The 14,024-nt window shown below is 38.5% G+C and overlaps 2 protein-coding genes across 2 annotated transcripts; one reads left to right on the top strand and one right to left on the bottom strand.

Moving 5' to 3' along the window:
* Positions 1–1,499: 1,499 nt before the first annotated feature.
* LOC117830237 (olfactory receptor class A-like protein 1) lies at positions 1,500–11,434 on the bottom strand. Its single transcript, XM_034708310.1, has 3 exons — positions 11,016–11,434; positions 9,493–9,655; positions 1,500–2,955 (listed from the first exon to the last, which is right to left on the bottom strand). Exon 3 carries the CDS (start codon positions 2,937–2,939, stop codon positions 1,998–2,000), a length of 942 nt encoding a protein of 313 aa, XP_034564201.1. The 5' UTR covers positions 2,940–2,955; positions 9,493–9,655; positions 11,016–11,434; the 3' UTR covers positions 1,500–1,997.
* Positions 11,078–13,688, top strand: LOC117830162 (olfactory receptor class A-like protein 1). The gene is made up of 2 exons (XM_034708192.1): positions 11,078–11,114; positions 11,933–13,688. Exon 2 carries the CDS (start codon positions 11,935–11,937, stop codon positions 12,901–12,903), a length of 969 nt encoding a protein of 322 aa, XP_034564083.1. The 5' UTR covers positions 11,078–11,114; positions 11,933–11,934; the 3' UTR covers positions 12,904–13,688.
* Positions 13,689–14,024: the final 336 nt, after the last annotated feature.

Raw genomic sequence — 14,024 nt, 5'->3', positions numbered from 1 at the left:
TAAGTCTCTTAAGAAACATTTGAACAAAATTATTTTAGATTATCATTGTTATCACGGCTTTGTAGAACATTTGTAGAGACAGTGTGCTGCCTGACAGGCTAATCTGAGGGAAAATTTGTACAAAACACAATTTTCCTGGTGTTATTCCTGACATTTCACCAATCAGAGCGAGGCTGAGAGATAAAGAGAACTGTAAAGCAGAAGTGATGACAAACACTGAGGTTGCAATCCTTCACTGTTACATTTAACCCTATTTATTTTCCTTTAATTGTTTTACTCTCCTAATACCTAATTTACTGCCTTTATAGCTTTTATTCATCTTGATTGATTTATTTATTTTACTGCCTTTATGTGCATAAAATGCTTTTATCTATTTTAATGCCTTCTCTTATTGTCTTTTAGCTTCTTATCTTTCATTTATTCTATTTCAATTTATTTTATTACCTTTATAATCAAACAGACTTTATTTGTAAAATGTTATTGTAACACAAAGTGCTGTACATGAAAAATATGATAAAAATAGAATAAATAAAATAAAAAACACAAATCCCCAATCCCAACCCTGACCCCCAAACCCAGCAGACCACAATCCATATGTAAGGTTAAGAACATGATATATGCAAAAAAAAAACAAAAAACCAAAACAATAGTAATAAAAAAATTAAAATGAAAGAGAAGTTGCTGAACGAAATTAGGAAACACTGGAGATAAAATAAATTGGTTAAACTCACCAAAATAATATAAAATTACTAATATAAAGAAACACTAGAAGATTAAACCAGTAAAAGAAACTAAGATGCTACACTAAAAGTAAATACAGCAAAGTAAAACAGAATAAAATAGTAAAGTGTTGAGAGGTAATCTGTAAAAAAACATAAAATGATACGATCTAATTAATAGCTAAATAAAAAATGACATCATCCACAATAAATTAAAGATTTTTTTTTTTTTTAAATTAACTGAATAAATATTATATATGTGTCTATAATAATTTAAGATATGCCAGTATATACTTAAAAAAAGAGACAAAAATTTGAGCTAGATAATAAATAGATAAAGTACGATGGAATAAGACTCAGTTAAAAGTGACACGAAAAAGAAAGGTCTGGAGTTTGCTTTTAAAAATGTTTATGCTCTGTGCAGCACTTTTTCCTTAAATGCTTTATCAATATTGATGATTCTATCTCTGTATTGCTTTTATTTCACGTTATTGCTATACCCCTCGTTTAGTGCTTTATTCATTTTTTTCTGCTTGGGGCCCCTTTTTATACTTTCTTTCCTTTTATATTTCTAATCATCTTACTTCCTTGGTCCCTTCAGTCTATCAGAATTTCTCTTAAAAGTATTTACACAATCTGTAACCTCAACAGCACCAACATTTTCAGACAGCTACAAAATATGCTGTCAAAAATTAAGGTGTTCAGGTTTTTTATTTTGTTTTACCCCAAAAATTGTCAGATCTTGTTTTAAATAATTCCCAAAAAATGTCATACATTTAGTTCCTTTGGATGACTAAGTCAGAATTATGTTTTCGCGGATATTCACTCTAAAATATTAGAACCTGGCATATAACTGCGGAAATTTTACGGTCAAATTCAACTGCACTGTAGTCTATAGTCCTGTCCTAACTGCTTTGTATGACCAACATTAAAAAACAAAGAAAAGCAGCAAATCAACTCAGTTAACGGACTTGAAAGGATGGATGTTACGTATTTTGTTTAACATGAGGAAAAACATCAACCTTTAACATTGGTACATCAATTCTGTCCATTTCATTTATAGATATATATTTTTTTAGCTCTAATGACATTGGCGAGTGCAGGAGAAATACCTGCCCTACCTCTTAAAGACACTACTCTCTATACTACTTTCTAAAGTGTCCACTGTTTCACTAAATGACAGTCAACTCTGCAGCTGTTTTCAAAATGATGCGGTCTGACAGCAGCAACTCTGCTGTCTTGCAGGTCAGTTGATAGCTTGTCATGTTGGAGACAGAGTCATTTGTCACTCGACTCCTGAGTGTCTGCTGACAGTTGTTCTTGCTCCACTGCGCACACGATCTTGGCCTTGACCTTCTTGTTGGAGGAGATGATAAAGTACGGGCTGAGAGAGGCGTAGCATGAGGAGAAGAACACCCTCATATCAGCCACCACTGGTGACACCTTTGCCACTGTCAGCATGTAGATCCAGATCACGTTATCAATCCCGAAGAAGACCACATAGAGGACAACCAATGTGACAACTGTTTTTGCCGCTCTTGTCTCTGCACCGCCGCCTTGGGAGCGACGGATCCCTCTCACCTGATGGCTGTGGCGGTGCAGAAGCAGCAGTATGTAGCCGCTTGAGCCCACCATCAATGCCACAAAGGCAAAATCCCTCCCAGAGACTGCCACCCCATTGATCACATAGGACAGGTTGTCTCTGAAGTCCACATGGCAGAAGCCGAGGTTGAGGGTAAAAGCTGGGACGGTGCCGTTTCGTGGCGCCATGGAGAAGAAAGGGGCTGCTATACATATGGCCATGTTGAGGAGCCACAGTCCTGCAAACGTGGGAAGCACCAAGGAGGGAAGAGCCGGCTTCAATCTGGACAAATGTGGCCCAGCAGGAGCGATGGTCACCGCCTGGAACACGCTGAGCATGCATGTGATGCAGACAGACAAGGCCCGGCCGATGCGGTAGGCATAGATAACCACTTTACACCCGGGGTCATTGAGCAGGTCTCGAAGCCCGAACACAGTCATGGTCTGGGGGACACAGCGGGTCAGAAGAAGCATCAGGTTGGCAAAGGCAAGGTGGCAGAGGATCATGTCCACAGGAAGGAGCTTGGGTTCAGTGAAAATTATGTTGATGTACGCCAGCAGCACCACAGTGTTCCCCAAGATGCCCATCCCTGTCTGTAAGAGGAAGGAGACCCCTTTGATGGTCACACACAGATCCATGACGGAGACGCCGACACTGATCAGGATTCACAAACACAGATCATCAGACAGAACAAATCTGTGAGGAATGCAATTAATACACAGCAGCTTTGAACTGAAGAGATAATGATGCTCACCTCAGATTGAAGCGTGCATTGCACGTACTGATTAATAGACTGTGTAATTGCAATTTATAGGCGTGGAAGCCTCTTGAGATTTCTGGCCAACACTGCAGCCCACAAGTTTGCAAATTAAAGCAACAAACTAAACCTGACTCAGAGGGTCTCAGAGGGCGAGCACTCAAAAGGGAATAAAGTACAGCTGAAGGATACAACTTGGTTTCAAATCTTCCTTAAATCCACACTCAGGCTCCCATTTAAGAAGTACAACAGTTAATGCTTGGTGTAATCCTTCCTTACAATAATTCTGGTTTTATGAGCCCTCTTCAAATCACACGCTCTGTGTCAGGGAGCAACATTTCAATAAACCAGTTGTATGAAGACTTTGCATAAGAGTTTTAAATGCAGCTTTTGGTCGTAGAAGCGTAACATGAGGGTTCATTGTGTATTTTTTTTATCACTAAACCAATGAGAAACTCAATCTCATATCAGAGAACTAACCTATCAGAGGCATATATCTCAGAAACTCTCAACCCTTACAGCAGACCCCACCCAGACCCCCTGACCCTCCACAGGGGGCTTGTTGGTTGAGCCCTGTTCGATGCAGAAAGAAGCCGGACAGAGGACTTTCTTTGCAGCGGGTCCTCATCTCTGAAACAGCCTTAATTATATAACCTGTTTAAACATATTGCAATTTGAATCTAGTTTTATTTTCCATAACACCTCCTCTCTGTACATATTTCCGTTTGTATGCTGGCATGTGTAAAGCCTGCGTCTTTCCTTGTTAAGCATCTTGGTTCAGAAGCTTTTAAGGTGTTATATAGATGTAATAAACATCAACTTTAACTTGACTCTGATCTCACTAGTTAACTAAGGATGTTCAAAAAATTATAACTAGTTATCTAGCAACAAGCAAAGGGCCACTAGTCACACTAGTAAGGGTGTTTTGGACCTCAATAGTCCACTATTAGGTTCCTAAAATCATCAGTTGTTTAACTAGAGGAGATTTTTGCATTATCTAGTTTGCTGGCTGACTTTTATATCTTGTTAATCAGTGTATGACATGTGTTTTATGATATATATAACTTTCTCTGTAGTTTAACTTTGCTGTGTAAGCTGAGTTTTCAAAGTATCTTCCTGCACAATCCATGTTTCTTGAAGTGATGAAAATCCTCACCCCTCATCCTGAACGAAACGTTAATTTGATTCTTGAGGCGTCAGCATTCTGTTTTGACAAACTGAGTCCATATCCTTTAAAATCCAGTCTTGTAGTGTGAGATTCTCTCTGTATGCCGCCTTGCTGTGCTGCTGTGAAGGCAGAGGGACTCAAAGAGATAATTACGTAAAGAAAAAGACAGACGCTTTATTGAAGATCAACATTTGATTTGTGTGACTCAGACTGCTAAGGCATCACAGTCGGATCAACTTTGCAATACATTTCAGCACAGAAATGTGGATTTCATCTGTGTTTCAGGGAAATATTTCGAAAAATCATTCAGCTGCCGATCGTCAACAGAGATAATGTTTCAATAAAAGGAAGAACTTTTATGAAATGTTTTCTGACTTCATTTCTTTCATGTATGAAACTTTGTTAGCTGTGTTTTGTGTCAGGTGAACTTATTAGTTAAAGGCCTAATAACCTAAAATTGTATGTTGTGTAAAAAGGGAAAGTTTAATATGCTTAAGCTTCAGTCTTCTCACCTCTTTTGGTTTGTATATTATTGATTCATTTTTCCTTTTCTATTTAAATCTTTAATATATTTTATTAGTGTTGTTAGTAGTATTTCTTGGTGTTTTTGGTGGAAATGTAAAAGCAGATTGAAATAAGCTTTCACTACTTGTCCAAAGTCTGACAGACTTGCTTTAAGACTTACAGTTTGAATGTGACCTTCTGATCATCATCCCTATTATAATAATAATACAAATAAAATACAAAATAAAATAAAATAAAAATAAAATAATATTAATGCAAAATTTCCCTTTCTTATCATGATAATTATTTGTATCTATTATTATTATTATCATTATCATTATCATTATTATTATTATTATTATTATTATTATTATTATTATTATTATAATTATATTATATTATATTATATTAAGTTCTATTATTTTTTTAATGTATTCATATTTTTTCAATTTATTAATTATCGGTATTAGTAATGTTAAATAAAATGCATAAATCCTAAAATTAGAGTAAGTCTTGTGGTTTGTAGTCAGATTCAATATGGCACATAAATGATATCAAACTTCAAAGGTGCAGCTTCAGACTTCAAATCAACCTTTAATATTATATATGACCAGAGTTGCTCCACACTCCAACACATCAGTCCAGATTAGTTTTAGGCCTTAACATTGTTCTTCAAGATAAACAATAACTGAGATTTTTTAGGTTATGTAAGACCTTTGAATTCTGAACTTAGCTTTAAGTACCTTTTTAGTACCTGAACAGTCAGTTTTCAGCTTTTACACACAGACAGCCTGCATGTCGATCTGCTAAAGAATAATAACTCTTTTCCCTGTGGAGTTAAAAATAGAGTTTAAACAACCCCCACAGAGACATCAGTGTGCACTTATTGTTGTTGCAGAAGCAGCCTGATGATGCCTTGAATGAGCCATCAGGAGGCTTTTACATTCACAGCTGGTGCTTTAACCTGCGCTCTCTCCCTGCTACATGTCCTGGGAGCGGGTAAAAGACTCAGAGGAGCCAGACAATTAGCCCCATCACAATGCGTGTTTGTACTAATTGGGGGCATTGGGACGAGCAGCTATTATTAATTTATGTTCTCAACTCTCAGCTCTGACACAGGCAACAACACACGTTTGAGTCTTTCAGCAGCGCTTACATAGACTGTAAAAATCAAACGTGTCTCTCGTGAAAGCACTGGAACCTTTTGTTCATGCAGTTTTATCGTTTTCTTCCCTCAGCTGTAACTCAGGCGGAATCTGAAAGCTGAATAAAGGTTGTTTGAAAGCATGTTTTCTCCTGGGGGTATTCTTTGGAATAAAGCATCATAAGAAGTGTTATTTCCCCGTGTGTGTGTTTCTACATGTTTACATGTTCAGAGAGCTTATTAAAATGGCAAGTTCAAGCATGTTCCCCTCAGGAGACAGCAGCCTGTACAGTATGTTTATAAAAATGTGCTTTTTAGCCTCCCTGACAGGAGATTTGATTTTGTTTTTGTGTACGGCTGATGAAAATTGTTTTGTCCCAATCGCATCCATCCAATTAAAAACTAAAACAATAAGCTTTATGTTATTCCCACATTCACGTTAATGGTAAAAAGTGTTTTACCTTGGGATGTGTGTTAAGTCCACTAAATGCTACCCTGATTACACCAGATTACTCGTTGGTTAAAGTAGTTGTTAATATTTTTGTTACATTAGACCTGAATCGCGCTCATATGTTGTGTCTAAGCTGTAACGCAGCCAACTTCTACTAGCCAGGGCTGTAGCTCAGCCACATGTAAACAGGTGACAGATGGCGTCTTCTGGCATGGCGCTTTTTGTCAGCGTTTGACGTAGAAAATGGAAATAAAGTTATATGAAGGCTGTGTCTGGTTAAACCGACCGGAGTAAGCGTGAGCAAGCATGTAGGCGTTAACCTGCAGGAGGCCCAAAGCATGGTGGTGCTAGCTCTGCTAATGTTAGTCACACTCAGCAAACCAATCTGACATTATTTACAGACTGTGATCCCGTGTTAACTGTGTTAGACTAATCCGGTGCTGGTCAGAAGTTAAGTTTCTGGTTAAATAAGCAGGAGATTAGTGGCTCCAAAACATCCCTAGTTTCAACCATAGACTGTATAAATAATGGACGTAGTATCCGTGACGTCACCCATCTGTTTCTAAAGCGCTGCTTTGAGGCCAATTGGCGGCAGCCATATCGAAAGTGTTGAACTGCTGTTGTGACGTAAAGAGGTGGAGTTTGAGCCTCCTAGCTAACAGTTACATTGTTTCCACCTGTCAATCAAGTCAGCTGTGCCTCTCATAATGGAAAACTCGTAATCTTAATATCTTCTAAATTGCTGCGTTAGAAAAAAATTCACCCCCTGTACAGTGTGTGTCGATCGAGAAATGAGCTATCCAGACTACACTTGTTTATTTCTGCTGTAAAGATCGTCTTTTTTGAATTTGTGTGTATGTGGTTTCCGGTACTGACGGAGCCAGCCTCAAGCAGGTCCTGGCTGGACTGCAGTTTTTATTACTTCCACATTGGCCTCATACTTTTTGACCAGAGGTTGCTCAGTTTCAACATAGTTTGATTGTTTACTTTGCAAAGAGTTACATTACTTTTAAGGTCTTAACTATCCAAACACCAAAACCCAGCCATGTGTATGAAACTGAGCAGAGAATATTTCAATAACAATAATTAAAAAACAAATGATTACATAAAGAATAGATTATAATATTCAATAGAAATGAAGGTTATTAAAACAACACAAATATATCTAAAATGAAACTTAACATAGTTTATACTGAGTTATTATAAAGCCTAAACATTAAGGCTCAGTTCATTTATCCATATTATCAATCAAAACACTAGAGAATAAAATATCTTGTTAATTTTGATGCAAAATAAGAAACTAGATGACTCAATAGATTCTGAATTAACAGAGAATTACTCTCTCAAAATGTAAAGATAAGAAGAAGACGACCTAGAGTATGAGATATGGTACAAGTGTTGTCAAAAAACAATATACTCAATGTCTTCTATTGTTGTTTCTGTCCATGCAAGAATATAAGCAACATATCATATGGTTTTAATTATGGGGTAAGTTTATAGATAAAGTATCAGTTATTGCTTCTGAATTCAAATTTTATCACTTCTTAATCACTATAATCACTTGATCTGCTGTAAAAAACAACAACATTTGTCTGACTGTGTCGGTGTTAATGCATTATTTTGCATCATCATCGTGAGCTTCAGCATCTTAGCTAAGGTCACCTCTCAGTGTTTCAGCGTCTTCTTTTCCTATAACTTCATTCAGCTGTGTGTCACTTTTCACCCTCTTGCACCTTCAAGCATTGTGATGAAGCTGCATCTTCTGTTGTTGCAGAGGGAATATTAAGCGCACCCCTCACTGTGCAGTTAATCTGTCCCACAGCCAAACTGTGCTCTAAGAGGCTTTTAGCTTAGCAGTCTCCTGCGTGATATTGACGGAGTTCAGACTCTTTATTTGCATTTAAGTGGAGCGGAGCAACATCGACCTCTCATGACTTTATTTGACTCGCTGTGCATTAATCTGATGTGCAATACCTCTGCAAGCGTGATTTATGTATACAATAGCATCAACTTTACTGCGACTGATTCAATTAGCAGATGTTTTGAACTTTCCTGTGGGAGAATAAAGTAACATTTATTTGTTCCAATGTTTAAACTCTTTGTGATCCTATGCTTCTTAGTTTTAAAATGCTTTAACTCTTAATGAAGCATTTACAAGCTTGCTCCAAACCCTTTACTCAACTTTAAAAGGTATAGGATCTTAATCGTGCTTAATGCTCGGTAAGAATTTATAAACATGTCTGATCTGAGAAGGCTCAGGCTGTCAAAATACTGCATTATTCCTGCATTAAAAATATTCTGAGTTATGAATCTGCATTGTTTGGTGTTTTGATGCATGCATATCTCAGTCCTATCACAGACTCTTTTCTGAACTTGACCTGACACTATAATCTTCATTTGGACTGACATGGACACTGACTTCTTTCTCTTTGTCGTCTTTCTTGTTTGTTACTTGTTTTTTTTATTGTAGTTGCTATTTGTGTTTGTCTTTTCTCTCGTTTTTTCTCTGTGCTTCATATTGATATAAATCAAAATATCTATAAATAAAATCTAGTTTTAGAAACGGTGTAATATAATGTGACAATAGCAAACCACGTATAAAAGTGAAGTCCTCAGTTTTAAAAAGAAAAAGCTCCCCCTGGCTTTATGTTTGAATTTGGCTTTCTCAGGTATAATATATGGCTTTATAAGAGATACAAAAAGAGGTGATATTGTACTTTTCTATTTTACAAGCAACTTTTAAGTAAAAATGTTGTATGTCATTACTTAAAGGAGCACTGTGAAAAAAACAACTAGTTTTGCTCTGATTTGTCCGTTTTATCTGTTCTGAGCTGATGTAGAAACATGATGGCGGTTCATGATGGCAGCCTCCTTCAGGAGACCTGCGCCATATATAAATGTACATACTAATTCTAAGTTTATATAAAGAGAACTATAGTTCTATATAGGTGATTATATACACACTTTAACATAGTTATAAATATTATATCCCATTTCCACCAAATCTGTTCTGCTAAAATGCTGCTAAATGCTGCTAGCTTCTACGCAATGCACCTCAAGCTGCTCTGAACGGCTTGTTCCAAAAGTTGCACAAGAATTTACGGGGTCTGGTAATTTGTGACAATTGATGAATCTCTTTAAAACAGCATAATAAAAATAACACTTACCAAACAGAACTTCCAGCTCTGTTCTTTGTTGTTGGGGATTTTTTGTCCCTTTCCAAACTTTCCAGGTGAGATTCAGGGTCCGAAAGATATGGCCATATTTCATGATTTCATGATAACAACTTTGTAGCATGGCAACAGTGGAGGAGGCTCCCTGATGGAGGACCTTATAGAAACAGAAGCCAAGATTAGGGTTTCCAAAGACACCAATCTAATAAACTTGTAAATCAAGTAAATGTACTACAGAGCTGACAGAGGGACGATATAAAGCCTGAAAATGAGCGTAACACCCCCCTCTTCAAAATATTACTGATTAACAACACTTTATTCAAGATGATGGTGAGAATACAAGATTAAAATGTTAACAAAATACTTGTTGAATTTCAATATCTGTTTGGGCCCCTGGTGTTATTGTTTCAGGGTGCTGAGATGAAATTTGGGGAGGCGTCAGCACCACAAAAAAGGTCCAACAACCACTTGTGGGCAGAGCATGGTAAACAGAGACACTTGTTTGGCTGTATCAATAAACACAATTAAGTACCAATGCCACCAATTCGGGCAGCGAGGTGTTACTAAACCAATACCTGAACACCTCTTACTTGATGTTCAACAATATAAACTTAGAAAGGTTATTGTACATTCTACCGATGTACATAGTGGTCACATTGCTGTATTTTCTCCATCTCAAAGGAGGACATCATGTACTTGTGATGAAACTTGACTTAATTTTCTCTGCAAATTCTCCGGAACTCTCCGCTTTGGGATATGAAGTTAAATGAAGCGGTCTAAAGACATCGATTAGCCCTCAGAGGATGATCACACTTTGGGGATAATTCCATCTTCAGACTTTTTATTGCTTTGAGGGAGTCGCACAGTCATAAATTGGGTGCTATGTCATGCTCCAAAAAAGATCTGTGTGTGATCTATCATGCAGACTGACTCAAACCTCCTCTGGCTTTTACATTTGTTTCATCTCTCTCCACTGGAGGACACTGTGGGGTTGGTATCTGACATACACACATACACACATACACACATACACACATACACGCATACACACATACACACATACACACACACACACACACACACATACACACACACACACACAGACATATACACATACTCACACACAGACATATACAGAGGCCTCTTTTTAAAAGGTAGTGGCTTTTAGAATTGATTGTGGAAATGAAAAATACAAAAGTCATGCACCGACTCTGATACAGCAATCTAAATATAGGATCAGTAATTAGAAAAAGTATTCAATCCTGACAGTGAGAAATTGTTTTAATCTCTTCAGAGTACAAGCATTAAGCTAATAGATATCATCCCTTCATTAACACGCATTTCTCAGTCCACTGGTTGCTCCCTGTAAATGAATCCAAATCTCTCTTCCTGTGTTATCCTGTCGCTCTGAAACCCAGCGAGGGGACAGAAGCAGTCATCTGGATTGATCTCAAGTAATTGGAGGCTGAGGGAAGAGGAGTCAATGGAGCATGAAAAACAGATCCAACAATCGTTACCTGTTTGCAAGTATAAGAACACAAACAAGGCGACCGCTGGTGGAGAGAGCGGCCGGGATAAGGTCTGCTTCAGGCATCGTTAGCTGTGACTCTTCTCAGGTAAATGTTTGCAGCTGTTATTCTCACACTGGATACTTTGTGGTAGACTTCAGGAGACCTACTTTAAAGCTCCTGTGGTAATATTTTCACTGGTTATGAAAAACTCTGAATTTAATATGTATGCCTCTTTATGAGCTACAAAAGCAAGGCTATCAGTGACAAGATTGTTTACTTGTGGTTATTTCAAAGTCTGAAACTGCTGCTGCAGGGTCGATTTTGGATGAAGTTTTGCTTCTACAACAGCATTTTGTTTACATCTTCCACAGCTGAGATTCACCTAAGTGATGCATTTGAATGTCAAAGGAAAGCAGGATTCATTTTTTGTTAACATACTACTTATGCATGCATAAGATTATATGAGAACTGACTGCTTTTTTCCCACAGAGGGCGCCAAATTCAACATAAAGGAAAAGATTCTCACAGGAGCTTTAAATGTTTGATTCAAACAACTGTGAAAGGTTGAAATTGTTTGATGTTAGAAAGGATAAATCCAGATATTACAACTGATTCAGAAAGCTTCAACTTTGTAACTTTGTGCCTTTTTTCAAGTGTCTTCCTTTAACAGTTTTAGTCTGTATTTGTTTCCATTTTCTGGTTTTAACAGCTGACAACATGCCAATCTAATCTCAGCTTCCCTGCAGTGTATCCCTTAGTTTGTGTTGTTTTTATGTGTTTGGGTTCTCGTGCTTTGCTCTCATTTATGTTTTGCACTTTGTAAATCATTGTTTTAAAGGCGAAATATAAAGTTAATTTTCTTTACATGAAGTTATGGTTTACTAAAAAGAAAAGCTGCCTCATGCTCGTTGTCTGTCTTGCAGACATGTCCTCTGAGGTGTTTGTCCGTGGGATGCTCTACATGTCCCTCACTGTCGTCGGAGTACCGGGAAACTCCGCCGTGATCATGGCGTTCCTCCTCCTGCTCCACCAGGAGAACCACCTCCTCCCTGCTGACGCCATCGTCCTCCACCTGGCCTGTGTCAACCTCCTGGTGGTGGGCATCCGCTGCCTCCTTGAGACCATTGCCTCCTTACGCCTGGCCTCCATCTTTGGAGACTTGAGCTGCAGAGCTGTGATATTCATTTACAGGACCTCTCGATCGCTCTCCATCTGGCTCACCTTCGTCCTGAGTGCGTATCAGTGCCTGTGCATCGCCCCTCCTGGGTCACGCTGGGCCTCTGCCCGTGCTGTCGTAGCTCAGTATCTGGGCTTTGTGTTCCTCTTCCTCTGGGTGGTCAACACCTGTATGAGCTCTGCAGCCATCCTCTTCTCCTTCGGCACACAGAAAAACTCCAGCCTCATAAGCCACGGCATCAACGTGCAGTTCTGCTACGTTCACTTCCCGTCAAAGTTGTCCAAAGAGGCAAACGGAGCGGCTCAGGTCGGCAGAGATGTTGTCCCAATGACTTTAATGACTCTCGCCAGTCTCCTTATCCTCGTCTTCCTCTACAAGCACCGCAAACAGGTGAAGGGGCTCCGCAGCAGCAGTGGAGGAGGTGGTGGGGTTGGTGGAGGGGCTGAGCGCCGAGCTGCCAAGTTCGTGGTAGCTTTGGTGACCCTGTACGTTGTCCTGTACGGGGTGGATAATGGGCTGTGGGTGTACACTCTTACTTTGAAGAGGACAATGACTTCCTCTCTGATCTCTGACCTAAGGATCTTCTTCTCCTCGCTGTATGCGGCACTCAGCCCCCTCATCATCATCGCGTCCAACAGGAAAGTGAACAGCAGGCTGAGGTGTGTGGTGCAGGAGAGAGCTGTTAAAGAAGGAACTTCAGGTCTCACTGCTGTGTGAGGCCCGCTGATGAGACTGAATCTTTCAATGGTTAAATAAATTTACAAGTATATGTTCTGTTTTAGTCAGATACAAAGTTGAGAAAGAAACAGTGCAAATGTTTTCTGTTGCTTTGCTTTTTTTTCTGTCAACTTGAATATTTATTTTCTGACATCTCTACTCCTACATTGCATGTTCTACCTCAAACAAAGCCACTTTTTTTCATCTGGTTGTGAAACAGATTAAAACAGAAACGAATGCCTCTTTATGACATACAAGAACAAGAGAGACAGTAAGCAACAAGACTGACTTCTCCTTCAATGTAAGTTTTCAGACCTGAAGTGGCTGTGAGAGGTGTCAGACCAGGTGACTGAACGCTCGCTGAAGAAAGAGACAAATTGTCTTGAGTTCAGGCCTTGGTTTTTCCATGTGTGTTTTCTTTGTTTTAAGTTATCCTTTGTCTTCCTCTTGTTATTAATGATCCATGTCATGTGTTTTAGTGAAGTCCATTGTTTCCTGTTTTATTTCTAGTTCTTGATCCGTGTTTCCAGTTTAGTTTTACTTCCTCTGCTTTGTTTCCCGCCCTTTTTGATTGACCTAATTAGTTCCACCTGTGTCCACACCTGTGTTAATTACTCTCTGTATTAAGTTAATGTTTTTCCCCTGTCCTGGATTTGATCATTGTAAGTCTTCCTTGTGTTCCCTTATCTAGTGTCTTCTTTTGAATTCAGTTTATTGGACATGTAAGTACATTTGTTTGTGTTCTTTAGTTATTAAATCTTTACATGCACATGGGCCCTCGTCTGTTTTCCCCATTGTGACACAAATGTTCCAAACTTGTGACAAACTTCACTGTTAAAAGAAAACAAGATGAGACAAAAAATACTTCCACAGCATGTACAAGACAAGATCTGCCAAGAGATAAGATGAACATCTTTGCCTCAAGGGGGCGTCAAAATCAACGTAAACCAAAAATTCCTTACAGCAGCTTTAAGGTGTATAAACAATTACATGTATTTATCATCATCATCATTTGAACTTAAATGGACAAGACAATAACACCAGTAATAGAAGTTTTCTTGGCTTATACATCAGTGTGTATCACACAATACAGATGATGCTGTTGTCTATTACAATGCTTT

Source organism: Notolabrus celidotus, chromosome 1, assembly GCF_009762535.1.
Source record: "Notolabrus celidotus isolate fNotCel1 chromosome 1, fNotCel1.pri, whole genome shotgun sequence".
NCBI classification, from domain to species: Eukaryota; Metazoa; Chordata; class Actinopteri; order Labriformes; family Labridae; genus Notolabrus; species Notolabrus celidotus.
The sequence above is the reverse complement of the archived record's forward strand: the minus strand, read 5'-3'. Positions and strand labels throughout refer to the sequence as shown.